The sequence below is a fragment of the Boleophthalmus pectinirostris genome, unplaced genomic scaffold, assembly GCF_026225935.1.
Source record: "Boleophthalmus pectinirostris isolate CB_2022bp ecotype Guang Dong unplaced genomic scaffold, ASM2622593v1 HiC_scaffold_9, whole genome shotgun sequence".
NCBI classification, from domain to species: Eukaryota; Metazoa; Chordata; class Actinopteri; order Gobiiformes; family Gobiidae; genus Boleophthalmus; species Boleophthalmus pectinirostris.
Window position 1 is genome coordinate 8,091,647 of NW_026571541.1, and position 26,590 is coordinate 8,118,236.

General features: G+C 37.2%; 1 protein-coding gene across 2 annotated transcripts in view; it reads left to right on the top strand.

Moving 5' to 3' along the window:
* clcn2c (chloride channel 2c) overlaps positions 1-26,590 on the top strand; it is a 301,208-nt gene that overhangs the window by 64,503 nt on the left and 210,115 nt on the right. For both annotated transcript variants that reach the window (XM_055147757.1, XM_020926770.2), the window contains exon 2: positions 8,394-8,529. In XM_055147757.1, coding sequence (XP_055003732.1) covers positions 8,394-8,529 — 136 coding nt within the window. The remainder of the gene's footprint in view (positions 1-8,393; positions 8,530-26,590) is intronic.

Below are 26,590 nucleotides of genomic sequence, written 5' to 3' on the forward strand. Positions count from 1 at the left end.
CGGGCAACCCCAAGAATCCGCTTCCTGTTTCAGTTGTTGCAGTTTGTGTTCGTGCCCTCTGTGGCATCTCAGAGTTTTAGGAATGAAAATGGAAGCTTTTAAAACAGTTTGAGGCAGGTATTGTTGCTTCCAAATATTATTATTAACCTGTTTGTGTTCCCAGGGGCAGAAACGGGCCCTTGTACTTTTTCTTAATTAATTTCTGTTTGTCCAGCTTCTGATAAAAGGGAACTCTCAATCTCATGGACATGTGAAACATTAATGAAAATCTGTAACCCATTTATTTTCAATCAAATCAGCCAGAATCTGGAGCCGTTTGTACTCCAAACCCACAAAAGAATAGGAATTTTATCAGAATTTTGCTAATTACATATCCCGAAATGTCATGTTTTTAGTGAGATCTGCTTCAGCTTTGACATGGGGAATGGACCTTTGGGCATTTGTTGAGTCTTGACAATTTGTTGTCTATCAGACCATCCCCTAGACAGGCTTGCGCCACCTAGTGCCTCTACTTTATTTCATTTCTCGCGAGCGACTAGGTCAAGAATTGGAACACACTAGACCAGGGGTGCTCAATACATTGATCGCGATCTACTAGTCGATCACCAAGGTCGTGTGGGTAGATCGCCGTGTCTCGTCTCAGACTCACATTTGGACTCGGTCTTGTCTCTCACTGAAGGTCTGACACTCAACAAGTGTGATCATATTTCATTACGGCCGCTGCTGTTGGTAATAAACTTGTAGCGGGTGCAGGAGCGTGTGGGGCGTCTCAGTGCAGCCTGTGCGCTCATTTGAAACCCGCGGAGACTCTACGGCACATCACAAACACACACGCTCCCTATGCACGGCTCGTCTGCGACAGCGTGTGCCCTCGTGTACCAGCGTGCATCACAGGGCAGGTTCAACTTCCTAAACATCCTACCTGTCCATCTGCCTCACGTCAGCACGCCGCCCCTCGCCTTTTCACGCTCTCGCTCCTTCCTGCGTACAGCCAACACAAGCCCCTCCCACAGTGCGCTGATTAGAAGAGCAAGACCAAACGTGAAGCAAAAACCAGTCTAAATTTGTGTTCCAGTGTTGGCACAAAGCAGGTCTACAGCATAGAGCGGATCTACAGAACAGACCTACTGCCACATTTGGCTGAAGTTTGTCTAACAAAAGTGCACAAATGCATCTGTGTTTGTCACGATGTGTGTTTGGTTTGGTAAACGTGCAGAGGCTGGTAAATATCACTGCAGAACAAGAAAAGAATGCAACTCCAGTTTGGAACTTTAAAAAACAGGTTTAAAAATCTTACCTACATCCTTCACTTTTTTCACAGTTTTGTGTAAAGTGCCAGAGGAAGTTCTCTTAAAGAAGGGCTTCTCAAACTGTGGGTGAGGGTTCAGAAGAGGGACACAGAGTGTTTCAGTGCAGTTTGCTTGGCTTTGTATTAGGTAGATCATTATGACTTGGTCATTTTGTAAGTAGCTCGCATGCTGAAAAAGTGTGAGCACCCCTGCACTAGACGGTTCGCAAAAACCCTGGAAGTGCGAGTTTGGGCACCAGCCAATCAGCGAAGAGCCAGACATTCTGTGTTGGCAACGATTCCTGAAATCGAGGATTTAAAGCTGAAACAAAGAATGTTTATTGAATTTTATCAAGGGGAAAGATGTTATTGCCCTTCTTCCTTGACTTTCCTCTGTGTAGAGCTTGGTCCCACTTAAAATCAGAGCACAGAGTTCAGTGAGAGGAGTAAGCAGAGGCCAAAACTCCAGATTATAACTATCATAAATTTGAACAGAACCCTACCTTTTAAAATTATATATTCCAGAGTCACACTGAAACCACTCTGAAGATAGTACCAGAATTTGAACTGTTAAACTAATACACTAAAAATACCATACATTTTAGAACATCACACGTTTTTCTATAAAACCACAAATCAAACAACTCAAATTTTGATTTCGATTGTAATATTTTGTGCAGCTCTAGTTCTTTCTCTGTACATTTTTTTCATCTCCAGAGCCAGTGTTAGCTTACCTGTCCAGCCAAAACTTGTGCATCTGGACCTGTGTTCTGTCTTCCTGATTTGAAAGGACGTGATTGACAGGTGGATTAACAATCAGTGGGAGATGCACACTCCAGTCACGTCAAAAGCAAACATCACTGCTTAGGAAATCGACATAAAGAAAGAGATCAGGTTTTTACAGAATCAACCATCAACGCACCAAACTACTGCATTACTTATTTCAGGAAAAAGAAGTAATACTGAATGACACGAGAATTTCTGATAGATGTCTTCCACATTTGAGAGACACGTAATACAATTTGTCTGCAATTTGGACAGTTTTTTTTTCTGGATTTGAACAGAATGTAGAAGGGACTGGCTGCAATACTAACAATTGTCTGACCAATGTCTTTAACCCTGTGACCTGGCTGAACTACGTTTCCCAAACAGTGTTTCTAAAAATACCCCCAGGTTCTATTTTTGTATATACATATTTTTTTTGTATGGACAGTGTGGTTCTAGGCCTGTTCACAGCTGCGAGTGTGGGCCTTGCGGAGGTGGAGGTGGAGGATTACATATTTACTGTGTGTTATCCAAACACTTGACTTCAGTACACATAGGGGCCTTCTTCTAGGAAGTCTAGGCTCGCCGTCTTTTTAACCTGAAAAGCATTTTAGTGAACCTAGTATTTTGAGAAGATGAATTCTAATTAATGTGTAAAAGCTGCGTGCACTGTGTACCATTTCTGACGATGGGTGTGTGACCTGCTTGTTTCCATGGAGATGTTTTAGCTTCGCCTAGAATGTTCCGCTGTGTGATTTAAAACTTATCTTTATATTATCTTTATCTATCTTCCGGTTGATATACTGTATTTCTAAAAACAATCAAATAAAGCTTGTGTACATACGTTCCTGGAAAAGCACAAACTTCTCCACCCTGGGCTCTTCAATAGAAAAAGTTACATATTTCGTCTTTGTCTTTAAGTTTGAGATTGTGTAAACAGCATTTCCATGGACTCCAACAATAAGGGATTGTTGACAAAATATATAATGTACTTAATATATTAAATGCCCCAATTACCACTGTTAATTGCTTTTAGTATTTGATTTAACAATGATGATAATAATGGTTATAAGTACAATAAAGCAACAGAACTAAATAATAAGTAACACAAAATGTCTGTGTAACCCTTCAAACAGTAATAAGTAATACTAATACTGTGACTAGATATAATTGAAAGAATATTTTGTGTACTCAAGAGACTAAGCCTGTCATGATAAAGACTATATCAGTATTTATCATGAGTACTTTTTCTTTGTACTGGTGGGAAACTCGTATTCTATCTACCTACTGAAGTACAAAGAATATAGTGTGATGGAAATTTATATGGTGGAAAGATTTCTCTCAATTTGTCTTTGTGTAAATGAATCTGATTTCTACTTGAGACCCAGACCAGTCATTAACATGTTTAATGGCTCAGCGGAAACAACTGTCCCCACCCTCAGGAAGCCCATTGTTGTCTTAGCTGTCCTCAAATGCGTGTTACGTTGATTAGCACACGTCTGTGAAAGTCATTCTGCTTTGATATGGATGTAACTTGTATTTCTGTATAAATACTCAGAGCTCAAATGCTCTGGGGCAGAGACTAGGGAAGAGACAGGTCAAATGGCAGCGCAGGCCTAGACCCTGTCCATATCTGTTGTAACAAGAATAAACCTTGGTCTGTATTCCAAAAACTCATCAGGCTTTGCAAATGGATTAATTATTTATCATCAAGTGGTGTATATATATATTTTTTTCCACAGCACTAGAATAGTACTTTTTAGGGGGTTAATTCTGCTTCATGGTTTGGTTTAAATATTATCGTTTATTGTCTATGTATTGCAATTGAAAATTTGTTATCGTGACAAAAATTAAGAGAGGGGACAAGTATCTTAAAGGTGCATTGTGTAACTTTTCTGGTGGAGAATCCGTTAAATACTTCTGTCCATGGGTATGTTATTGCTTTGTCTGGAATGTTTCACAGTATGGTGTTAAACCTTTCTGTCACCACGGAGACCGAACCAGACCAGGTTACAAGTCAGATCTATGGAGAAGTGATGCCGTTTGCAATCAGAATCCGTGTTTTTTCAGGTATTTTTGAGCTATAAAACCATCTGTAATTGAATAAATGTAAAGTAGAGCTGTTTAATGTCATACTGTGGAACATTCCAGGTAAAGCAATGACATATACATAGAAACAAGAATGTGTGAGATGACCCGCTTAGCAAAAAGTTACACAGTGCACCTTAAAATTAAATAGACACAGGATTAAGAAAATTGGAGCACAATATTGGCATGACTCCTTTTGGTTGGTTATTTCTCAGTCCGATTGCATTAAAACGGCACCATTTGTTCTGTGTCAGGAAATCAAACTCGATTATCAAATGCCAGACTTAATGCCGCGTATAAACTTGTAATGGTTGTCTAGACGACCATTTTCAGCCATTACTTTACCTAATGAAACGATTACATGATGACATTTTAGACTTTATCATGTTTACTAAGACAACATTTAAAGGTCCCATATTACACTGTTTTCTGATTGATGGTAAAATGATTCTACCTCGATACATAGGCCACAATACGATACATACCTGGATACATAGGCCACGATACGATACATACCTGGATACATAGGCCACGATACGATACATACCTGGATACATAGGCCACGATACGATACATACCTCGATACATAGGCCACGATACGATACATACCTCGATACATAGGCCACGATGCGATACATACCTCGATACATGGACCATGATACGATACATACCTGGATATATAGGCCACGATGTGGTACATACCTCGATACATAGGCCACGATATGATACATACCTTGATACATAGGCCACAATACATATCTCAATACATGGACCACGATACGATTCATACCTCGATACATGGGCCACGATACGATACATACCTGGATACATAGGCCACGATGCGGTACATACCTGGATACATGGGCCACAATACATATCTCAATACCTGGACCACGATACGATACATACCTGGATATATAGGCCACGACATGTGGTACATACCTTGATACATAGGCCACAATACACATCTCAATACATGGCCACGATACGATACATACCTCGATACATGGGCCACGATACGATACATACCTGGATACATAGGCCACGATGCGATACATACCTCGATACATAGGCCACGATACGATACATACCTCGATACGTAGGCCACAATATGATACATAGCTCGATACGTAGGCTACGATATGATGCGTACATACCTCGATACGTAGGCTACGATATGATACGTACATACCTCGATACGTAGGCCATAATACTTTAGATAGAGATACTTTGATACATGGGCCACTATACCTCGATACATGGACCACGATATGCTAAATAACTTGATACATAGGCACAATAGGATACATACCTCGATACGTAGGCCGCGATATGATACATACCTCAATACATGGGCCATGATACGACACATACTTCGATACAGTGAGCTTCGATTCAGTACGATTCAATGTGATACAGTTCAATAAAAAATAATGCTAACTCATGGCTGTCTTTGCACAAAAAGTGGTTTAAAAAAGTTCATATGAAACACACCATATTAATCATCAAAAGCTGAAAAAGTCAAATTTGTTGCATAAACAAATTTCCTTCCTCTAAACAAACAACAAAACTGTAGCACTGTGACAACATAATTTAGTAAAATATACCAAAAAATACTCTTGGTGATATATCGATACAGCAGCCTACGTTATCAATATTGTCTCCTCACATTAAACAATACGATACATCGATATTTAGATATTTTTTCACACTCCAGGAAGTGCTTAACTGCTTTTTTTTTAAACTCCATGCACCTTCACTAAAATCATTTGGGTAATTTCAGATCTGGAATTGACAGTCTCTTCTAAAAAACAAAAAGTAAAAGGTGGTTGTTAAAGTGAAAACTAGTACTTGATTACATCACAAGGTGGAGCAGAGCATTTTGAGCTTTGGAGATGTAAACAGACACAGATACAGGGATATTCAAAAATGTGTAAATGAAACAAAACACAACTCCAAGTATGTTTTTGATGAGGTAACAACATTATAACCCGAGTCATTTTTGTGTAATATAAGACCAGCACAACAGCATAAATTCAGAGTTACAAATTGGCTGCTTGTTTTGAACTCCACTGACACGGCCTGTCTTGTATTATTGTGTTTTATTAGGCATTTAGTTTGCTCGTGCTGTCCATAGAGATATAATGGAAGTTAAAGTTGCTGTCTGCGCACTGTGCTCACTGTAGCACTTCCTGTTCTTACTGTTCTGCTGACCTAAAGCCTTTGCTGTGATTCTGTGTCACTGTTTTTTTTAATTATTGTCTAATACAAATATATAACTCTGGACTTTTCTAGAGAAGGTTATGCGGATTTAAAGTATGACAACTTCTAAAACTACTACTACAACTGCTTCTTTTATTTCTGCTTCTTCTACTACAGCTTATTATTAGTATTAAAGTGTGTATAACAGAATTTTTATGATTCTCAAATTTTTACTTAATTTGGTGGGATTATCACTATTGTAAATAAAAATTATTGGAAGTGGAGAGTTCTAAACGCATCACACAATGGAGAAATCTATCCAAAAGTTTAGCAGTTTACACACACACAAAATGTTAAACAAAATAAAGGTGTAGTCTTATATTTTGTATTTTTATTGACAGATAATAATTTCTGTGTAGCTACATGAGGAGTTTTTCTAGGTAACAGTTGGAATTCCCAAGTGTGATGTCACGATTTCCAAGCAGGAAGCAAAATTTTAAACAGAAAAATATTAAAAATAATGATCTTAAAGGTGCGTTGTGTAACTTTTCCGGTGGATTGTTCATCAAGCGTTTTTTCTCCAGAGTTATGCATGTTATTGCTTTGTGTGGAATGTTTCACAGTATGGCATTAAACCTTTCTCTCTTCATGGAGACCATGTGGAGAGGCGACCCCATTCACAGTCAGAATGTTTGTTTTTCTAGGTATTTTTAAGCTATAAAACCACCTGCGATTGAATAAATGTGACCTGTTTAATGAACATTCCAGGAAGTGCAGTGACATATCCATAGAAACAAGCGGGTGACAGACACAGTGCTTCTTTAATTAAAGTATTAAAGTACGTGTTTAAAAAATATACTTAGAGTAAAAGGTAAAAGTATTTCATGTAGACTTCCTATGCAGCTTCAAGTCTAGAGATTTTGATACAGATTTGTGCTGAATTTTGTTTAAGCGAAGCTATAAATACTCCTTACAACTCACCATTATGTAACAGATAATACTCCCTACACCTGTACAACAACACATCTTTATGTAATGGATAACAATATGTCCTGTCAGTCATCATATTGTTGCACAGTCTTCCTATGACCTCTTGTACAAAGCTGTGATTTTTCATTTTATTACTTATCTTTATATTTTATTTTGATTTGTACATTTACATTTATATAATTATGTCTTATTTGACACCTGTCTCTTGCCATCTTTTTTTGCTACTTATTTAGCCCTATAAAGCCTAACACGTGAAATAATGGACCGAAAATTCAGATCCTGTGATATTTAACTATTTATTGAACCTTTCAACAAAATGTAAAAAAATAAAATAATATTAATAACTTTGACCATTTTATAAATAAAAAATGTATCATATTCGATACGTTCATAGCCATTTTATAGAACCCAACCATGTTTATTTTAGGACCAAATTAAATTCTCTTTCATGCATTTAATCTTAATCTTTTCTGAACATTTCCTTATGTTTGTTTTTAAATGTCTGAACAGGATGATTTTTATTTTGCCACATAGTTTCTGTCCAAGTTCACGCACAGATGTACATTACATTCCCCACAGTACATGTGTGTGAAATGATTATAAATATATGTAAAAAAATAAAAGTAAAATATTGATTATGTGGGTGGGCAGAGGTCTCAGAATGTTGTGTATCATATATGATACAAATGGCATTAGAGGGTTAGAATTTATTATTACCATTTATATTTTTGCTTTACTGTGATGTGTGAGCTACTGTGTCCACATAATTTCACTTGTAGATCAATAAAGTTTGTCTAAGTCTAAAGGTAAAGCTATTGGATGTCATAATGTGGAATGTTTTAAGCAGAGCAATGACATATCCATAAAAACAAGCAGGTAACGGAGCCTCCACCAGAAAAGTTACACAGTGCACCTTTAACTGTTTTAGTAAAATCAGCAGTGTAACACGTCACGTGCGCTTTACCATGCATCTTGTTGTAATGATCTTCTGCACAGTCTCTCATTGATTCTAGCGTCTAATCAGTGTCTGTGTGTGTGTGTGTGTTTGTGTGTGTTTCAGATGTATGGGCGCTACACCCAGGAGCTGGGGGTGTACGCCAAAGAGGAGGCAGCTCGCATCAGGGAGAGCGGACAGAGGAGGTCGCTGAGTGAACGCAGTCTGCACGAGTACAAGGGACGCTGTGCCAAGTGTCGCAGTAAGTCTCCAAAAATACTACACATACTACAGATACTACACTACGCCTGTCATGATAATTACTAGAAAGACTTATCGTTTAATATATGTAAGCTGGAACTATACTTTTGAGGATTTAATATTAAAAACGACGTACTAAAGTGCTTCATTCATTTCATTTATTGCAGATTTTTTTTCTTTTTTTTTTCTTTTTGAAGAATATTGTAGATTTAGTTTTTTGGGATAATTCTGCTTTTGGGTTTTTGTGTCACTGGCATAAATCTGTTTCAATATTATAATTTTTTCATCTATATTTACTTCAGCAATATACATTTTGTTATCGTGACAGGCCTATACTACACACAGACACTTTGCAGTACATTACAGTAGTGGCAGAGTGGTTAGCACGCGTATATCACAACAAAAAAGTCCCATTTTTAAATTTTCATTTGCCAAAACTTTCCAGGTTTTTATGTGGAGTTAGGCCTGTCACAAGAACTAAATTTAAAGCACAATATACTGCTTCAGGGAAAACAATAAAACAATAAAATATTATATTGAAACTACTTTAAGCCACTGACACAATAAGCAGTAAAGCAAGACAATAAAGAATAAAAGTTAATCCCAGTAAACCATTTTCAAGTACTATGACAGTAGGCACTATATAGCTTTTTGGTTATTTTTCCGTCAACTGCTTGTTTCTATGAATATATCATTGCTCTGGCTGAAATGTTCCACAGTATGACATTAAACAGCTCTACGTTACATTTATTAACTTATAGGTGGTTTTATAGTTTAAAAATACCTAGAAAAACAGACATTCTGACTGTGCCTCTCCGCAAATCTGACCTATAACTTGGTCTGGTTTGGTCTGGTTTGAAGATAGAAAGGTTTAATGCCATACTGTGAAACATTCAAGGTTGTGCTGTGGTCCAAGACAAGAAAAATATCTGATGAAGGCTTTTTTTGCCGAAACGTTATTTTGTTAATAAAAAAGTATTTGGACATCGGCCAGCCGAGTGTGCTATGCATTTTTTCACCCTGGTCTGGCTACTCCTTGCATTTGCACCTCTGCAGGAATCTTGGTGTGCGTTTTCTGTTTCTTTTGAAACATTCCAGGCAAAACAACATCTCCATGGAGAAAAAGCATTTGATGTACCCTCCACCAGAAAAGTTACACAATTATCAGTTCACTTATTCAACTAAACAACTAAAATAAGAAAAATCTTCCCATTATTGCAAAGATAATTTATATAGTAATTATGTGGAGTTTGCATGTCCTGACTATGCATGGGACGACAGAGGAATTTTGTATCAGGTTTTCATTTATTTTGTCTCATCTTGTAAAAATTTGGCTTGGAGCTGGCGTCAGTAGCATTAACACACAGAGATACAGTGACAGAACATAACGAACTAAAAGAAGTAAAGTAGCTATCTGTACTTTACTTAAATACACTTTACAGTGGATATTTTGTTCTTTTACTTCACATTTGAGAGCTGGTATCTGTACTTTCCACTCCACAACTTTTTTGAACAGAACTGAAAATAAAAGTTTTTATTTGTATACTGTTCATCATAAAAAGTACAAGATTTGTTCAACAGAAACAACTGAAACTGAAACAAATTCAACACAAATCTGCACCAAAATCACTACATTTGAAGCTCCATTAGATCTCCAAATATGTGTGAAATACCTTTACTTTTTTTTTAAAGCACTTTTTTTAAACGGGTACTTTAACACTTTTTTACTTGAGCAGTTTTTTCACGCTATACTTGATTATTTTTTTGCTCCAGTATCTGTACTTTTACTTAAATTACAAAATTGAGTACTTCTTCCACCACTGCACAGACATAAAATGACATAACAAAAAACAAGAAGGTACAATTAGACAATATACAGTATTATCATGTCCAGAATAATTGTGATTAGCAAGAATATCACAGTAGTTACTGGTACTCAAATTGTTGACAGTCTAAACATGTTAGGGACTTTAATAGTTTTAGTTCAAATATGGAACTGATCATAATAGTTAAAGAGCTATTCTTGTATTTTACTGTTATAAGTGAAAACAACAGAAGAGAACATGCATGAGTAGCTTTTTCTGCAGAATCTGGTGATACAATGGTGATTACAAGTTGACAGTTAAAGATATATTACACCAAATGTTTTTTTTCTGAGCTTTAAGTCGTGTTATAATGCTGTTACCTCCTCAAAAACATACCTGGAGTTGTGTTTTGTTTCATTCACATATGCTTGAGTAACTCTTTATTATTAGTCTGTTTTGAGCTTTTGGAGATGTAAACCCTCTGTTCCACTTTGTGATGTTATGAAGCAGCACTTTCCAAGTTAAAACTACCTTTTTACCTTAACTTCAGCAGAAATTGGAAATGGAAATTCCAGGAATGAAAATCTCCAAATGATTCTAGTAAAGGTGTAGGGAGTTTAAAAACACATATATGCAGGGTTTGTGTGTTAAATGTGTGAATGAAACAAAACACAACTCCAGGTGTGTTTATGATGAGGAAACAATATTATAACACAGATAAAACAAAAACAAAAAAACAGCACATTATGGGCCCTTTAATATAATGATACTAAACGATTCTCTTTTACCTTATGTTCTAACTGTGTCTTGGGGGACAACCTCTGACTTCTTATCTATCAACTTGCAGCGTAACATACCATAGGCTATCTATCTAACTAATAGGTATTCCTCAAATTTAATGGCTTCGAGCAGAGGTGTCAAACTCAAATTCACAGAGGGCCAAAATTAAAAATGTGTGTCAAACTAAATATTTACAGAAAATTTTCAATAACATCTGCATGTTTTCTCCTCTGTCGAGATATGTAGTGTTAAACCTTTTCTTATTAAAATAAATGTTTAGTAATAGTTTTGCTTAAACATTGAATCCAGAACAAACATAATATAAAATAATAACAACATTTTAAATAAATAATGTCTCTATAGACAGCTCTAATACATATTTGATAGGATCTCATGGGCCAAATTTGGTCCCTGGGCCTGAGTCTGACATGTCTGCCGTAAGCCAATAATCGAAGTACTGGGTATTCCTCAAGTTAATGGCTTTGAAGCTGAAGATGAGTCACTGGGTGCTCTGTAGTCGCCCTCTACTTCTAACAGAGAGCACCCAGCGACACTGAAAGGTGGGTCAAATATAGATGAACAATTTTTATGGAGAAAATACTGTACTGGATCAACATAATCTACAGATATCAATAGAAAAAAAAAGTCTAGGTAATACCAGTGTGTAGTCAACTTGACCTTTAAATATTAACTTACATTTTTTTCTCACATTTTTTGCAGCAGTTATTAGAATTTTTGTCTATTAAAATTAAGGACTTAAATGTGTATTTTGTACCTTTTCTGGTGGAGGATCAGTCAGACGCTTTTCTCCATGGAGATGTTATTGCTTTGTCTGGAATGTTTCACAGTATGGCATTCAATTTTCTATCTTTCTGTCTTCACGGAGACCAAACCAGATCGAGTTATAGGTTGGCATCTGTGGAGAAGCAACCCTGCTTACACTCAGAACGCCTGTTTTTCTAGGTATTTTTGAGCTATAAAAACACCTGTTATTGAATAAATGTAAGTTAGAGCTGTTTAATGTCATACTACGGAACATTCCGGGCAGAGCAATGACATATCTGTAGAAAAAAAGCAGGTGACGGACAAATCTTCAACCCAAGAATTACATAGAGCACCTTTTAATAGTGGGAAACCTCTTATTCTGAAGTGCTGTGTATATAGGACACCCTCTACTGGTCAGACAGGCGCATTACAGCCTCTAACCACATAACATGGAGCTGTGTGCGGGGGTACAGGTTTTACCGGTGACTCATCTCCACTACCACCTTCTCCTCTCCACCCACTGATCCTACTGTATTCTCAAAACACCAGTACGAATATCAAATCATAAGTAAAACATGACTCTGCTGTGAATGAATAAAACACGAGTCCACCAGCTCAGATTGTAAGTGTAAATCTCGGTTTGATGCAGGGACATTAGTCTTTGTACTGTGCTGGTGCTGCAGTTGTAAAAAAATAAAAAATAAAATAAAAAATGGGGGAGAGCTTTGTTACCCATTCCTCATCTAAAACTTGTAAAACTCAACTCTTAAATCTTAGCATCTTTTATTATTCAATCATATATTTATAGGAAAAGAATACAGTAATACTTCTGCACAGACTGAAGGATTTGTTGTACTTTTTTTTTGGTTTGGTTTATTACGATCGCCCATAGTGTAATCTTCTTAAATAATCATTAAAATAAAAGCGTGTTATAATTTAGGGCTGGGTATCATTATGAAGTTGCTGATACGATACATATCTCGATACTTAGACCACGATACGATACATACCTCAATACAGCGCACTTTCAATACGATATGATATATTTTAAATTGATTCGATACGGTTCAATAAAAAAATAATGGCTAAATCATGGCTGTGATACTTAAAGTCTTTGTTAAACTGTTTCCTTACAAAAAATGCCCATTTTAATCGTCAAAATGTTTTAATCGTGAAAATGTCAGATGTGTCGCATAAATGAGTTTCCTTAATCTGAACAAGCAAAAAAACTGTAGCTCTGTAATAAAATAATGAGTAAAATATACGAAAAAATACTCTTGGAGATATATCGATACAGCAGCTCATGATATCGATACTGTATCATCACATTCAATGATACGATATATTGATTTTTCAATATTTTGATATTTTTGCACACCCCTAGTTACAATTACAATGCTGAGAATAAAAATGTGTAGTACCGTATTTTCCGCACTATTAGACGCAGACGGATTATAAGGCGCACTGTCATTAAATGGTCTATTTTCGAACTTTTTTCACAAATAAACCGCACCGGACTTTAAAGGAAACACAACAGTTGGATGGGTCAGTGGTTTTGTTTGTTTGGTGCGTTCACGGTGACTCTGGGCTTTGTTCAGTTGTGGCGTGTAGGGAGGGTGCTGTCTGGGATCGCTGGATTATCGGCGTGTTCGCAGTGACTCAGTTGTTCAGTTGTGTCTAGAAGCAGCACATTGCACTCGCTTTTTCGGTCCATTCCTTCGTTCCGTTCTTCGTCCGTGTGAAGTGATAGAAATTTAGATGGTGGAAAGATTTCTCTCATTCTGTCTTTGTGTAAATGAATGTGATTTCTACCTGAGGAGATACGGTGGGAGATGTAGTGGGAACATACTGCTGGTGGGGAGTGGCTGTTGGGCTTTGGCCTAACCCTAACCCTAACCCTAACAGACCTAGGCCCTGTCCATATCTGCTGTAACAAGAATAAACCTTGGTCTATATTCCAAAACCTCATCGGGCTTCGCAAATGGATTCATTACTTATCATCAAGAGATATATAATTTTTTTCCACGACATGTCTGTGGGTGTTTTTTGCTGAGCGGTCACTGTCTGCTCCGTGTGTGTTTGCGTGCGCTGCGGGTGGTGCGGCTTTGTAGTTTACTGAAGTCGTGCTGGGACACCCGAGTGGATTCGTGTATAGGGCGCTCTGGATTGTGGGGCGTGCATTCGTTTTTTGATGGGGTTAGAGGTTTATGAGCGTGCCCTATGGTGCGGAAAAGGTAAAGAAAACACTTTGTTCCACCTTGTCATGTCGTGTGGTAATACAGGGAGTGCTCCACTGTGTTTTTAAACGCCATACACCTTCACTAGAATCATTTTTGATGATTTTAGCCCTGGAATTACCAGTCTCTTCTGAACTAAAGTTAAAAGGTATCTTGAAAACTAACTCCACATGACGTCACAAGATTTAACAGAGCATTTTGAGCTTTAGAGATGTAGACAGACTGATAATAAAGTCACTCAAACGTGTGAACGAAACAAAAAACAACTCCAGGTAGACTCAATTTAGTGTTATATAGGACCTTTAATGTCACAGAAACGGTCCCTTAACACTTCTTTAGCTTCAAACCACGACTTTTAAGGCTGGTTACCCTTTCATATCCTCCATCGATCATCTTTTTCCTGTGCTGAACCACCTCTGACCTGTCTGCTGCTGTGAAGCCATTTACTGTCACACCACATCCACGTTAGTTCAAAAAGCGTTTCAGGACCTCCTCATTAGAACTGAAGGAGCCGCTGTTTTATCGATGTGTCTTTAATGGTACAAAGGTTTCATGCGGTGCTTTGTCTTACATGTGTTTTAGCTGATGCAGTACTATGTCCCCGTTTGTGCGACATAAGCAGAAAGTTCAGTCAAATGCTACTGTCAGAATTTATGGTAATGTAAATGTGCATGATTTAGCATATATTACATTGACTTTACTTGACTGTGATGTTTTGTTCTCATTTCACCTTACATTTACTTTAATAATTACGACAGAATTTAATGTGTGTTTTTATGTCCATGGCAAGAACATAACGTAATTTCTGGACTATAAGCCGCTACTCTTTTCACACATTTTGTACCCTGCGGCTTAAACAATGAGGAGGATAATTTCTAGACTGATTATTTGTTTATGAACGCAGCAGATGTGCCAACAGCCTGAGAGCAGAAAACACCGCTGTCTGTGCGGTTAACATGAAGTTGTAACAATAGATAATGATGTTGTCAGCGCACTCAAACTAAAATACTCACCTCAAACTAATTAAAATAAGTTCTGATGCTAAATGAACATTAGTGAGGAGGATATGTCTTAATGATCCGCACATGTTAAATGCAGGTGAGTGTGTAAAAGACGAGAAGAAACGTCTCAAACTTCAGTAGCTGGATGCAGTGTTCGTCCACACTAATCGGATTGAAAACGGCTCCAGACACGGAACAATCTGGTGCCGCCAGCTCTCACGAATTCATTTGAGTATGAATCTGAGCCGGCGCCGTGTGGACGCTGAAAACGCCGATACGCTGGTGTAGGTCTATGTGCCGCGAAGTAATTCACCGCCAACGCTAAGAGGCTAGAATATATGTCTGTTCCAGTGTTGGGGAGTAACAGATTACATATACCGGAGTTACGTAATCAGAGTACAAATTATGAGTAACTGTATTCGGTTACAGTTACTGTTTCAATGAGAGGTAATTGGATTACAGTTACTTTGTTGAAATAAATGGATTACACAGTGGTATTTTCCTGTTTTCACATTTCGGGGTATTCCCTTTTTTTTTTTTTTTTTTTTTCAGTAATTGAACTTATTGCTGGACAATAAACCAGGTCTAAAGCAGGTCTAAAGCAGGTCTAAACCAGGTCTAAACCAGGACTAAACCAGGACTAAACCAGGACTAAACCAGGACTAAACCAGATCTAAACCAGGATTTAACAGGACTAAACCAGGCTGTGCGGACAATGTCTCCTCGTCTTCTATCAATAATATTTTTAATACAGTTAAGTAAAGACTGGTCTTTTTTATTGTCTTTTAGCAGACTTATGTTACGATATCCTAGTCTTGGCTACTCTAAAGCAAATCAAGTAATCCAAAGTATTCAGATTACCTTACTCACTTTAAGTAATTTATTGGATTACGTTACATTTTGGGGTATGTAATCTGTAATCTGTAAGGGAATACATTTTAAAAGTAACCTTCCCAACACTGGTATATTCATACATATATGGTCTGTGTGTACGACCTGCAGACGTATAATCTCGGAAAAGTTTAACATAAACCATCTCCAACGTGAAGCACAGAACAGATTCACCATCAGCAGAACACCCCTCTGTCACAGAAAGAACACATAAAATCAACTCCCAGGACACGCTGGAGGGACTATGTCTCTCGGCTGGCCTGGGAACGCCTTGGGATCCCCATGGAGTAGCTGGAGGAAGTATACGCGGAAAGGGAAATCTGCGAATCCCTGCTTGGACTGCTGCCTCCGCGACCCGGCCCCGGATAAAGTGGAAGAAAATGGTCGTGTCCTTTAGCTCAACAGAAGCTGAGCCTCATCGTCCAACAGAAGCTGAACGGGAGCTGTTTTTTGAGTGCTTAGTTTATGCAAATTAGCCATGTGGTTTTAAGTTTCGTTTCTGTAAAACGTAAACAAATATGCTCAAAGCTGTGTGGATAGGGAAGGCTTGCGGACACAGAAACGACGTGTGTGGACGCAGATGGTTTCCGATACAGTGACACGCAGATTCGTTTCAGTGTAAACGTAGTCCTAGTCAGTTGAGTATGTTGGAGTATTGGACCTGTTGACCGTAAAAGAATTCCATAAAACAATTCTGGACATCGTTGTTATTAGCGAGTGCATAAATCCACATTTGCTTTTGTTTGTTTTGTTCGCTCACCCCACACAGCATGACAGCTCATTTATAACTGCAGAGGCTAAGCCGCAGCACAGAGCAGCAGCCTCACAGACTGTGGGTGAAAATAATAAAACACAATAATAAAAGAACTATCAATATTTCAGTAGTGGAATATTAAACTTTATCCAAATGCAGAGTGCAGCCACGATGGAGACTCGAGTAACATATCAGAACCCAGAGTTTGAAAATCCATGTACAATTTATTTAGGGGTCCACCTCTGAGGACTACTGGAACTTAAAGATGCATTGTGTAACTTTTCTGGTGGAGGGTCCGTCAAATGCTTTTATCCTTAAAGATGTTATTGCTTTGTCTGGAATATTTCACAGTATGGTATTAAACCTTTCTATCTTCACTGAGACCAAACTAGACCGAGTTACAGGTCAGATCTGTGGAGAGGGGATCCCGCTCACAGTCAGAATCCCTGTTTTTCTCAGTATTTTTGAGCTATAAACACCTGTAACTGAATAAATGTGAGGTAAATCTGTTTAATGTCATACCAGGCAAAGCAATGACATACTGGTATCCATGGAAACAAGCAGGTGACGGACCTCTAACCAAAAAGTTACACAGTGTACATTTTGAATCAATCAAGTCAATCAAACTTTATTTATAGAGCGGCTTTTCATGCAAAAAAGCAACACAAAGCGCTTTTTAAAATTTTAACATTTTAAAGATGTACTGTGTTACAAAAAGCATTGAATGGACTCTCCACCAGAAAAGTTACACAGTGCACCTTTAAAGGACCCATATTACACTGTTATACACTATTATAATATTGTTTCCTCAGCAATAACATAAGCAGGGTTGTGTTTTGTTTCATTCACACATGTTAAAATAAACTAAATATGGAGGGTTTGTCATACTAAAAACACTCTGTTCCACCTTGTGATGTCATGTGGTAATATAGAAAGTCCTCCACTGTGTTTTTAAACTCCATACACCTTCATTAAAAGCATTCGGATGATTTACGAATGAACTAGGTAGGTAAAAGGTATATATTAACTTGAAAACTACCACTTGATGACATCACCAGGTGGAACAGAGTATTTTGAGCTCTGTTTTTCTCAGTATTTTTGAGCTATACAGCCACCTGTAACTGAATAAATGTAAGGTAAAGCTATTTAATGTCACACCAGGCAAAGCAATGACATACCGGTATCCATGGAAACAAGCAGGTGACGGACCTTCAACCAAAAAGTTACACAGTGTATATTTTGAATCAATCAAATCAATCAAAGTTTAATTATAGAGCACTTTTCATACAAAAATACAACACAAATCACTTAAAAAAAATAAAAATAAAAAAATTAAGATGGACCCTCCATCAGAAAAGTTACATAATGTACCTTTAAAGGACCCATATTACACTATTTTCTGATCTATGTTGTTTCCTCATCGATAACATAAGTGGAGTTGTGTTTTGTTTCATTTACACACACGCACAAACCCTGCATATTTAGTTGAGTTTACTTTTTTTTTGGTCAAACTGGAAACACTCTGTTCCACCTTGTGATGTCATGTGGTAATATAGAAAGTCCATACACCTTCACTAGAATCATCTGGATGATTTCAGATCCGGAATTACCAATGAACTAAAGGTAAAAGGCAGATGATAACTTGAAAACTACCACTTGATGACATCACCAGCGGGAAAAGAATATATACATACATTTTTTTTTTTCTTTACCTGTGCTGCTGGTCTCACATTTGCTTTGTCAGCCTCTAATCAACTCCCGTCTCTACTGTTGGTTGGTGTGTTTTACTTAAAGGCCACGCCCATGCTCTTTTTTTTTTATCTAAGCCCTGATGAAAACCAGTTTGACTGAAACATCTTGGCTTTGGCCATTTAAATAAAGGCCTTTTAATTATGTATTTTTCCTTGTGCGATTTTTACTTCTTTGGAGTGCCTGGATTCCATTGTGTATAAGTGGAGTTGTGTTTTTGTTTCATTCACACACAAACCCTGCATATTTAGTTTATTTTTATTTTTATTTATTTATTCATTATTATTATTTTGGTAACACTTTATCATAACTACACCTTATTTAGCCTTAATAAAGCATGAACAAAGCCTTAGTTAATAATGAGTCATGCTTAGTAACTACTTAATTACTGCCTTAATTAGCACTTAACTTGCACTTAATTCACTTGTGCTGTAAATAGTAACTCATAATTATTTCTTCACTTTAGAAAAGCTCTCATAAAGACATAACTAACAGATAATAGCTGCCGGAATTATCATTGCATTGCATTATTAGTAAATCATTCTCTCATAGCTTACTAATCATTAATAAATGCTCAAATTTGTACTTAAATATAATGGTTGGTTCAAATGTTTAGTTCATGAGTAATTATGAAATAATTATGAGTGAGGGCCCCTTCCACGTTTTGGAGGTAGTTAACAAGCACTTTGTGGTGGACATAGGGGGTAAACCGGAGTGTGTGTCTGTGGATCGACTTAAACACGCTCATTTGGATCTTGCCCGATCAATTGAATTGGCCCAACCTCCAAAACGAGGACGTCCTCTGACTAGGCCCCCTTTTCCCAAAAGGTGTGCGTAGGAACTCAGACAGGCCAAAAGGTGTGATCACTGCCGTTTTGGGAATGTCAAGTGGATGTACAGGCACCTGATGATATCCTCTGATTAAGTCTACCTTTGAAAAAAATCACCTTACCAGCAAGATGCGTTGAAAAATCCTGCACGTGTGGAACTGGGTAGTGATCCGGCGTTGTCACATCGTTGAGCCGTCGATAATCCCCGCAAGGACGCCAGCCACCTCCAGGCTTGGGGACGATGTGTAGAGGAGAGGCCCACGTCGGGGTCAAACAGTGTGGAAGTTATGCGTAGTAAAAAGGAGCCGACAACTTCTCACATTTTAGACACAAAAAATCATGTGTCGCTTTATTAACTGCACTCACAACTCTCAAGAAACGGCTTAAAACGGTAAACAGAAAAGCGTGCCTCAAACGTCAACAGGTTTTACAGGGACCGCGACTATACTGCATATAGAGCACAAACCCAAAAACTAAACACTGAACATAGGTAAACATGTAATTAATATGTCTCCAGTTAGTGGTGAATTATGTATGTAATATGTATGCTAAAGGCACTACATGAGTAACTATTTACAGCACAGGTGAATTAAGTGCAAGTTAAGGGCTAATTAAGGTAGTAATTAAGTAGTTACTAAGCGTTACTCATTATTAATTAAGTCTTTGTTCATTATTAAGTTCATGCTTTATTAAGGCTAAATAAGGTGTAGTTATAATAAAGTGTTACCATTATTTTTTTGGTCAACACTGAAAATCCTCTGCTCCACCTTATGATGTCACGTAGTTATATCGAAAATCTGTACACCTTCACTTGAATCATTTGGATGATTTCAGATCTGGAATTGCCAATGAACTAAAGGTAAAAGATAGACATTAACTTGAAAACTACCACTTCATGACATCACCGGGTGGAACAGAGCATTTTGAGCTTTGGAAATGTGGATAGACTGATGAACCAGGTTTACTTAAAACTGTGTGAATGAAACAAAACACAACTCCGGGTGTGTTTTTTAAGGTAACAACTTTATAATTAACTTAAAACTCACATGAAACCATTTTGTGTACTGTAAAATAGAACTTTTAACACTTATACTTTTACTTTTGCCTATAAATGTTTAGTGTTTCAAGGTTTACAAAAATAGTATTGTCAGTTCATTTTGTCGAACTATTTCAGGCGTTCTTAAGCCTAGCCCCCAGTTACATATGTCATTTTCAAAACCTATTGCACTTTTGTCTGCTTTTCTGGATGCTGTAACTGCGTCTGACCACCTGGAGGCACCATTGAGCTGCGTAGCGTCAGAAATCATATACTGAAAGGATGAAGAGAGAAGAGAAATGTCAGGTTTTTCATGAGGGACTCCAGAGACACGGCCCAATCCGCCTGGCTCTTTGTAAAGGACAAACCAAATAATCCCACGTTATAATACAATGACATTTAACATGGCTTTAAAACGGAACAAGGTTAACGTCATTTTTACCTTGTGACAAACGTAACCGGATTTGGAGGAAGTACTGCAATCCGATTTGGTGGCTTTGTTTATTCTCGAAAGGTTGATAGCGTAATGATACTGCAGGTAATACATCGCTGACCATTTGGAATTGAATTGGAAAAAACGAAGCAGGTTGAAAAGGTAAAGTTCCACAATCTTATTAAACGGAGAGCGGGATGTTTCTCGACGGACAGAGCCACGAGGGTGGACGGATGAAAAATTCAGATGACAGGAGAACGGAGGATACAGGAGAGGGACTCATCCAATCGCAGGCCGAGTTTTAATTATTCACTTGGGAACATGGGATTCAGTTTGATGACAAGTCTGGTTCAATGCTGCTTTATTACATTACAATGAAAATGTGAAAAATATGTCTTGGATTAGACTTTAGATCTTATCTGCAGTGCTGTTTGTTAGAAGCGTGGGTGTACTTTTAAAGGCCTGCTGTGTTCTAATGTTGTTTTCTCATCACAAACAGTCCTGGAGTTGTGTTTTGTTTTATTCGCAAATGTTTAACACGCAAACTCTGCAGATTTATGTATATAGAGTAATTCGCTTGAACAGAAAACACTCTTTTCCACCTTGCGATGTTATGCGGTAATACAAAGTGCTCCACTGTGTTTTTAAATTACACATTTGGAAGATTGCAGCCTTGGAATAGCCGATCTCTACTGAATGAAAGGTAAAAAGTAGCTGTAACTTGAAAAGTACCACTACATGACATCACAAGATGGAACAGAGCATTTTGAGCTTCGCAGATGTAGACAGACTCATAATACAGGATGACTCAAATATGTGCGAATGAAACAAAACACAACTCCACGTCTGTTTTTGAGGAGGTAACAACATAATAACATGACTTAAATCTCACAAGAGTCCATTTTGTGTCTAGGACCTTTAACTGCACTGCGCCCAGTTCAGTTTGTACCATCTTTAAATATGTGGAGAACAGAACTAGTTCCCAGCAGCCCACATTATTTTTCATGTTCCAAATTAAGGCTGTACAATTAATTGAATTTTGATCGCGATTTTCGATTTGTGTGTCAAAAGATCTCCAAACTCAAATAATCAAGTTGAAATGATTTAAAGCTTAACAAAGTTTATTTGGGGATTTTTTTTTTTTTTTTATATATATATATATATATTATTATTATAATTATATTACTTTTCAAATATAGAGATTGTAGAACAGCTGGATATATAGTTTATTTTGGATACATTTATGTTTTTTTATGCCTTATTTCATGCTCAAAGTATATTTTATTCATTTTATGTTTTACACACTGCAAATCTGCTTTAAGGTACATATTTGTATGTACCTTTATATTTGGAGCCTGTATTTATTTTCAATTTGAACATTTTGCATAGTTTATCAATAACAAAGTGTTTTTTGCAAGAGAAATGCTGAATAAATGCATCGTGTAACAAAAAAATTAATCGTTTGAATAGTTTATAGTTTCAATATTGATCAAAATAATGGTGATTATGATTTTTTTCCATCATCGAGCAGCCCTATTCCAAATACAACTATTCTAAATTATTCACTGTGTTGAGTTTATAAGCGTGAGATTGAGAGATGAATTTACTATTTTAAACAAATAATTACACATAACTGTACACAGTGAAACAGTAAATTTGGAGAATACATATAACAAATATGCTACTTTAACTCTTCATATGGACAGGGACTGAAAAATGTTCATAAAACTATTAGCATATCAGCACATTAGAACATTCAGTTATTCAAATAAATCAAATTCATATTCAATATTAAGGTACATGCACTTTTACTGTGACATGCTGCCACTCAAATGCAAAAGTGCTGCTGCAGCTCCAGCGCTCACTGTGCTGTCACGAGAGCTGCCACATGAACTCACATCCCCTGAGCTAGACACACGCACATACACACACATATACACACACACACACACGCACAAACACAGGTGCACATGCACACACACTCTCATGCACGCACACTCAAAATGCATGTTTTCCTGGTACCTGTCTATTTCCTCTCTCTCCACGTACTCCGCTGCTTTACTGGTCAACAAGCACTGAGCCATAGACACTGCAGTCACCACCAGCAGCAGCAGCTTGAGCTTTAATAATACTCAAGTACAAGTACAAACTAGTGACACAGGGTATCACTTCAAGTAAGAGTAAAATGTAGTTGTTGAGAAAAACACTTCTCAAGGGTAATTATAGTAGAGTATCTTTTGGAATATTGCATCAGATCTATAATTTGAAGATAATCTTATTATGTAACGCACACAATTTTCAATGTATTTTCAATGTTTTATCTTTCCGTACAACAGATGAAAAAAAGAAAGACAAATCTAAATCATATCTAAAAGAGCAATGCAAAATCTCAACACTTTTGTCATTTACAGTAGGAAGAATACCCAAAATGTTTATTCAATTAAAAGTACTGTTACTAAACTATAAGGAAAAAATAAAATAAAATGACATTCAAACTGTATGTAATTTAAATGAAAGCCTTTAGCAAATGTAAGAGAGTAGAGTTTTGATCCTTTTTCTTAGTTTTGGAATAGAGTTTAAAACGATTGTATCCACAACAACACTGGTGAAAATGAAAATACCTCAGTGAACAACATGTAGAAGCAAGTGGAGTGTAAAGTATAGTATATAACTCAGTGATACAAATTTGTCAAGATACAAACATAGTTACAGCCTGCCAGTTGTGTTGCAGCTGTGTGTTGGCAGCTCTGTCAGTTCTTTGTGGTCTGCTGTTTCTCTCACTCGGTCAAATTGAGCAGAACACAAGAATTTACATTTTAAATTGACTTTGAAAAAAACACTCAACACATTTCATCAGGTGTTTAGTTTTATATAACGCTTCCCACATGAGTTATTCCAGATGCACGGTCATATACAGGCAAAGGTGGTCTGAGGTCTTCATGCAGTATCGAACACTTGTAACCATGACGATCTTTTCACCTGCTTGCGAGTCGACAAGTGTGCCTCTGCCATCCATCCAGTGACATTTTTCTGTTTCATTCCACATATTTCTTCCATGTATTGATGTTTCAGAAATGCTCAGGTTTAGGTATATATTTAGATTAGTTTATTTGACATTTGTTGTTATTTGTTGTTAAAAATCACATTGGAAAAACATGTGCAAAAAGTTCAAACAAAGGTCACGATAAGACATAAGAGGTCCGATATTACCAAAATTGACTCTTGTAACTCCTCAAAAACATCCTCAGAGTTGTGTTTTGTTTCATTCACACATGTTTGAGTAATCTTTTATTATTAGTCTCTTTGTATCTCCAAAGCTCAGAATGCTCTGGTCCACCTTGTGATGTCATGTAGTGGTAGTTTTCAAGTTAACATCTATTTACAGTAGAGATGAGAAATTCCAGGGCTGAAATGATCCAAATGATTGTAGTGACGGTGTATGGAGTTTAAAAACACAGTGGAGCATTCCCTGTATTACCACATGACATCACAAGGTGGAACAGAGTGTTTTCTCTCTGAGAAGGATTATGCTAAAATATGCAGGGTTTGTGTGTTTTGTGTGTGAAGTAAACAGAACACAACTCCAGATATGTTTTTGATGAGGAAACAACATTATAACATATTCGGACACCTTAACTCAGGGGTCAAACTCTCCACACCTTCTTGACCGGCCCCCCAGCCCCTCTGTGCCCCACCACTTAGAAATGGTCCTATGAGGCAGTCCTCAAAAGTTGTCAGTTTTTTAAAATTATATTTATATTAAATATTTATATTTAAATAATTATATAATGTATTTACATTTGCCGCCAAATTTTCATCACCTGACAAACTCGAGATCAAACAGTGACAGTCCACACACGTGCAGAGTTCTGTAGTGCAGTTAAGGACAGCAACATGGCTCGTGTTAAAGTACAAAAAGTTGACAGAGAGTGTCGAGTTTTCAAAGAAAAGTGGACGACCAATTATTTTTTTGTTCACTGTAAAGAGCGTGCAGTTTGTCTGATACGTAAAGAAACTGTGGCTTTTTTCAAAGAATATCATCTGCATCGTCAGGTCACACAGTTCTGTTATACGGCCGTCCCGACCCCGGCCCCCATCACAGTCAGGAGCAATAATGTGGCCCCCAGAGAAAAAAGTTTGACTCCTGCCTTAACTGTATTGGTGATGGGCTATACTAGGAATTTTCCATTTCAATCACATACAAAGTAACACTATGACACATATCAGTATTGATCCAATACTGATACCAATGAATCTGGTATTAAAAGTCTTAAACATTTTACCTTAGTGCTTGGAGAATATCATTATTGTATCTATATTATAATATATTCTGATATTTAGTTACTCTGTCCATATAATTTTTCTTGTAGTTCATTTTATGATTGTCTAAGGATTGATATTGTTGCTTGAGAATCGATATGCATGTTAACATTACTAAGGCACTAAGCTGATTCACAGTGTCAAACTATAGAGAATGAGGACAAGTGAGCTACACGGAGAAGCACATATTATAAAGAAGTTATATTGCATAATATTGGCTCCTTTAACGATAACATGAATAGAATAACTGCATAAAATGTACGAAATAAGCTTCCGAGAAAGAAATTACAGAAATCTCCAAGTGTTCAAAATGTCCCATTATTCTGATTTTTGACGGACATTGAATAGAAAGAAATCCGTGCGTACTTGACTTATTTCATATAATGTACCCACTTGACAATCACAGCAGTTAAGTTGAGACCCTTCCACTTAGGTCCACTCTGACGTCACTTAAGGTTTCAAATTATAGCCGTGTCTGAGGAATGTGCTGGAAGTCTGTGTGATTGGATTATGTTTGATAACTGTATTCACTCGTAGCTGCAGCCTACATTTACCAAATCAGCAGTCAGTATATCCAGGGAATAAGTTAAGACCGAGCTGTAAGACTTTATAGGACATTATGTTAACTCCCTGTGAACTATGATGTAACAATAACTGAAATATCGTAATGTCATATCGTCAAAAGTCTCAAAAGTTATATCGTGGGCCATCACAATATATCCAACAACAAGTCTCTTTGCTTAAATTCATTGTGATGGTGTACCAATGGTTAAAAAAACAACAAAAAAACAACAGCCACAGCACTGTCCCATCCACTTTCAGAACACTCAAACAGTAATATTTCCGTGTTTTTTGGACTATAAGGTACACCAGATTATAAGGCGCAATATCAGTACTGTTGAATTCTCTCGTCTATTTTTCATACATAAGGCGCACCGGATTATAAGGCGCATTAAGTGAAACAAACGGACGACGATCCATTGACAGATCGTGGCGTAATTCGCCCGGTTATGCCTCCCTGTCTTGGTGAATGTGTATTATCAATGTGAATGTAGGTGGATCATTTAATTTTGTTTTTTTAATTTCCTACGAGGAGGACTCATATATACATTGAGTAATAATGTGTTTAATGCAGCGTTGCGCACATTTGTTTATTTTACAGAAACAAAACTTAAAACCACGTGGCTCATTTGCATAAACTGTAAGCGCTGAAAAAACGGCTCACTCCTTGTGCGCTGATGTGGTCAAATTTCTGTTGGACTAAGGACTGTAAATTGGGCTTTACTCCGCGAGGCTCCTGACTACAGTAGCCGTGATGCTCCACAGTCCATCAAGCGGTGCGGCTTTGTAGTTTACCAAAGTCGTACTAACGTATCTTGACAGATTTTTGAGTGCCGTGTAAAACATAAAATCGGTTCGAGGTCAGTCAGCACAACCAGAATTAATGCATACAACGCACCA